The sequence below is a fragment of the Pygoscelis adeliae genome, unplaced genomic scaffold (assembly GCF_000699105.1).
Source record: "Pygoscelis adeliae isolate BGI_AS28 unplaced genomic scaffold, ASM69910v1 Scaffold4, whole genome shotgun sequence".
In the NCBI taxonomy this organism is placed as follows: Eukaryota; Metazoa; Chordata; class Aves; order Sphenisciformes; family Spheniscidae; genus Pygoscelis; species Pygoscelis adeliae.
In genome coordinates, this window is record NW_008824986.1 from 15,866,086 (window position 1) to 15,870,288 (window position 4,203).

The window sequence follows — 4,203 nt, forward strand, 5'->3', positions numbered from 1 at the left end:
AGCCAAACACTGAAATTTGATTTAAGTAAAAGCCATGCGTAACATAACGGAGAGCTTGGAGAGGAGGTAGGACATGGTCTCACCTGTCTTGCAGGATGAGGTTTGGTAGGCTGTGCAGCTGGATCCCAAGGTAGCTGGGTGAAATCAGTCCCAGCTGCCCTAACTCCCTATCTACCTCCCACACTCAGAGACTTAGGCTGCCCAGGCACCCCAGACCCTGCTGCCGGCCACCTGATGCAACCAACTCAAGCTTCACATCAACCACCTACGTTCCCCACCCAATCATCACCACGCTAAGACCTTGCTACAACACAACACGCTGGGCAAAAGCCTTTCGTCCCCTGTAAAAACCGAGGGCAACCTGCACTGCAAGTTCTTCAGCTACTGTTGCCAGCTTTGATCCCTGCCTGCAACACATTATCTCTTTTTGTTGTTGGAGGGCTAAACATTTGCTTATCTCAAAGGGGTAAATCCTGCATGGACATGAGTCTGCCTCCTCCCTCTCTTGGTAGTTCTCCATCTGCACAATGTGAGAGGTCTATAATGTGCCGTCTCTGACTGGACATTTGATACCAGAGAGAGCCCAGCTCACTGGGAACACGCTCCAGACCTGTTGATAATTAAGCCACTAGATCAGAGGAGACATTTCCAGCTGTCTTCTAATTGTGTCCAAGAAGCTGTGCTATAAATCACTTCCTATGATTGCCTTTTAGGGCTGCTTTTATTGCCATCCAGAGCAACCAAGGGGAACCAAACCACAAGTGATACTCCTTTCTTGGAGGCATCATTTTCTTGACACAAACACACTCCATTTGCTTTCTGAACATCCCTCCTGTGCTTTAGAACTCAATTTTCTTGTTCTAGAAAAGCATTTGATAGTGCCCAAGTTCATTCTTTTCTGTCTACTCTGATTTTCACAGAAACCTCTTAATTCAGTACCTGCCAGGCCCTTTCACTTTGAACGTCTTTCTTTAGGTACTTCCTCCTCTGCACTCCACCATTTCAAAGCATACTCAATGACCATGTGTTCATAGCATGTCCAAATCTGCTTTTTCCTGACCAGATGTCAGTAGCTGTAAGATGCTTCAGTGAAAAGTGCTGTGCATGAGGGAAAACATTGTGCGTAGTCAGGTTGATGACTAAATCTTGATGAACTCAGTAAGCTGTGCCCATGTGAGCCCTGAGGATTTGAAAAAGTTAATAGAAAGTCTCTGCACCAAAGCTCATTAAATTTGGTTTCTTATTGATTTGCATTTGGAGATTCGCTGTTTTTTGGCACAGACAAAGTGTGTTTAAGGCATTACTCCAATAAGGACTTCCTGAAGCCAAAGGAGGTGTGGACTTTACCTGCTGCCTTTCCTCAAAAACAGCACTATGAAGGCTTCTCTCCTGTAACCAGCCATGTACTTGTATGAAAGAAATTGGTAAGAAATTTAGCTTTGGAGATCACCACCAAATTTGGTTGAAATTGGCCAATGAACTCAAAAGCTATTTGGACGAGATGCACAGAGGGAGACTGGCAGTCTCTGAATAAATCGCAAAAGCTTCGCTTGAGTCTGGTGCTGCCTCCTTCCAAGTGCTCTCAGCTCCACGCCCAGAGCACAGGGCTGAAGTCGGAAAACACCTCACTGGCCAAAGGCTCATCAGAAGCACATCAAGGAGCCCCTGAATGGAAACGTCAAACACCCCGTTTTTTCAGAAGCCAACTGGAATCTATCCGTAACTGTTTTATCTATTTTGAAATGTCAGCTTTCTATTTAAACTAGATGAAACAGCCGAGCACCAGGTCATTATTTCTGTTTGATCTGTCAGCATCCATGTGTTGTCATCAAGGAATTTCAGTGCCAGACACCAAACACTGCTTCACTTTCTCTGCTCTCACAGACTTTTAAGCAACAGCCAAAGAGGAGGAGCATATCGTGTTTTCTGGTAAGTTTTTCCTGTAACATTACATGAGAGGTTTTCATGATCTGATAAACTTGTCAAAAGCAATACAACAAAACCCAGACAATTGATATTGCTTGAAAAAGTCAAAAGTGATCACATTTGCTTGCAATATGTACATCATGTGGAGAGCAGCAGACATCCATGAGAAACGTTGAGCTGAACTTTAGCCCTAATGCAGATCAACTAAAGAAAGAGTAGACACCCGCAGGCCATACCAGTACCTCACCTATAATCAAAACAAGTGTTATTTTGGGGTGGTTGTCAGGTCCTTTGTAGACCCAAATGTATTTCTCAGAGATGAAAAATTTGGATTTTGAGACACTCTAAGAAGAATGTTTCTTTCGACTTCTGGCTCCATTTCCTGAGGTCATGGGAAGACATCCAAGTCTTAACATTCAGGAAGAAAAAAAGTTTCCATCTGAAAACCTGATCCTCTTGAATTCAGCAGACACACATGCGCAGATATCTAGGGACCAGCAATTCTTCACTGCCTCACAGGACAAAGGAAATTGTAACCACTAAAAAATGAAGTTGCACACTGTCCTGCCTCTGCTCACACTTGCTTTTCCCTGGATGGATGTAACCCACTGCCTGGCACAAACGGTCAGAAAAACCTGCCAGGAGGGTCATGGGAAACTCTCCCCTATTTACCACATTATAGTGGACACTGAAAACTTTCTTCCCTCTCAACTTTCACTGACAAAGACAGACCAGGTTGCACGTTTTTAGCAGACTGTGGATTATGGACTACAGACAGGCAGTCTTCATCCATCCCCCTCCCTGGGGGCATCACATTGGTGTATGCATAGCAGAGGCGAAGACGTCTGGACCTCAAAAAACTCTCAGTCCAGAGATCATTCATAGCCCAGAAAAAGAGAAGAGCTGTAAAATAAGCTGACCTGAACACAATCCTCTTGATTCTCTCTTTCACTTCTTGTTTGGTTAGATACGAATCCAGTGGGAATTCAAGGTGGGGAGTTGAGCTAAACTGTATCATTCCCACGCGGACCTAAAAGAAAAGGTTAAAGATCATGAAAGGTGCCTGTGAGAGTTTTACACTTTTGATCAATTTACAGATTTGGGAGCACTATATTGTATTGAGACAAACACTGTTTTGCATGTTGAGTCACTGGCAATCTAAATGAACTTCAAAAAAGAGAGAAAGAGCATAAACCACAGCATTACCTATACAGACTATAAACAAGGCAAAAAAGTTCATCTGCAAACAACGGGAGCCTCTGCTGCAGTTACAGGCAGCTCAAGATCTATATTTATCCATTCAGAGCGGCTAGTAGCCTCAAGGACGGTAAGTTTATAAATAACACCTTTTATACCAAGCCATTTATACACTGTGCAGACAATCTTTCCATTACTAAAAGCAGCTCCCTCTGGCACTGAGCACAGTAGGCAACACAAACCAATTATTTTCCCACTACCTCCTCTAAAACCATTTTCTGTAGTTGAAAATGCCTGAAAATGCAGACAGACTAAATTGTCTGTATTGGGCAACACATCCAGAATATTTCACTGAAGCCTTACAAGAAGTTTTATGGAATGTGACAACTTTGAAGGCGAAAAGGCTACTGATTTTCAGCCCAGTCTATGTAAGGATTAAGAGAAACACTAGGGGAATCATAGAATCATAGAAACATAGAATCATTAAGGTTGGAAGAGACCTCTAAGATCATCGAGTCCAACCGTCAACCCAACACCACCATGCCCACTAAACCATGTCCCTAAGCGCCTCATCTACCCGACTTTTAAATACCTCCAGGGATGGTGACTCAACCACTTCCCTGGGCAGCCTGGTCCAATGTTTAACCACTCTTTCAGTAAAGAAATTTTGCCTCATGTCCAATCTAAACCTCCCCTGGCGCAACTTGAGGCCATTTCCCCTCGTCCTATCACTAGTTACTTGGGAGAAGAGACCGACACCAACCTCGCTACAGTCTCCTTTCAGGTAGTTTTAGAGCGTCTCAGGTCTCCCCTCAGCCTCCTTTTCTCCAGGCTAAACAACCCCAGTTCCCTCAGCTGCTCCTCATAAGACACGTTCTCCAGACCCCTCACCAGCCTCGTTGCCCTTCTCTGAACACGCTCCAGCACCTCGATGTCCTTCTTGTAGTGAGGGGCCCAAAACTGAACACAGTATTCGAGGTGCGGCCTCACCAGTGCCGAGTACAGGGGCACGATCACTTCCCTGCTCCTGCTGGCCACACTATTTCTGATACAGGCCAGGATGCCATTGGCCTTCTTGGC

The 4,203-nt window shown here is 44.6% G+C and overlaps 1 protein-coding gene across 1 annotated transcript in view; it reads right to left on the minus strand.

Moving 5' to 3' along the window:
- VWA2 (von Willebrand factor A domain containing 2) overlaps positions 1–4,203 on the minus strand; it is a 24,040-nt gene that overhangs the window by 12,022 nt on the left and 7,815 nt on the right. The window contains exon 5 of the mRNA XM_009326046.1: positions 2,847–2,956. Within this exon, the coding sequence (XP_009324321.1) occupies positions 2,847–2,956 (110 nt within the window). The remainder of the gene's footprint in view (positions 1–2,846; positions 2,957–4,203) is intronic.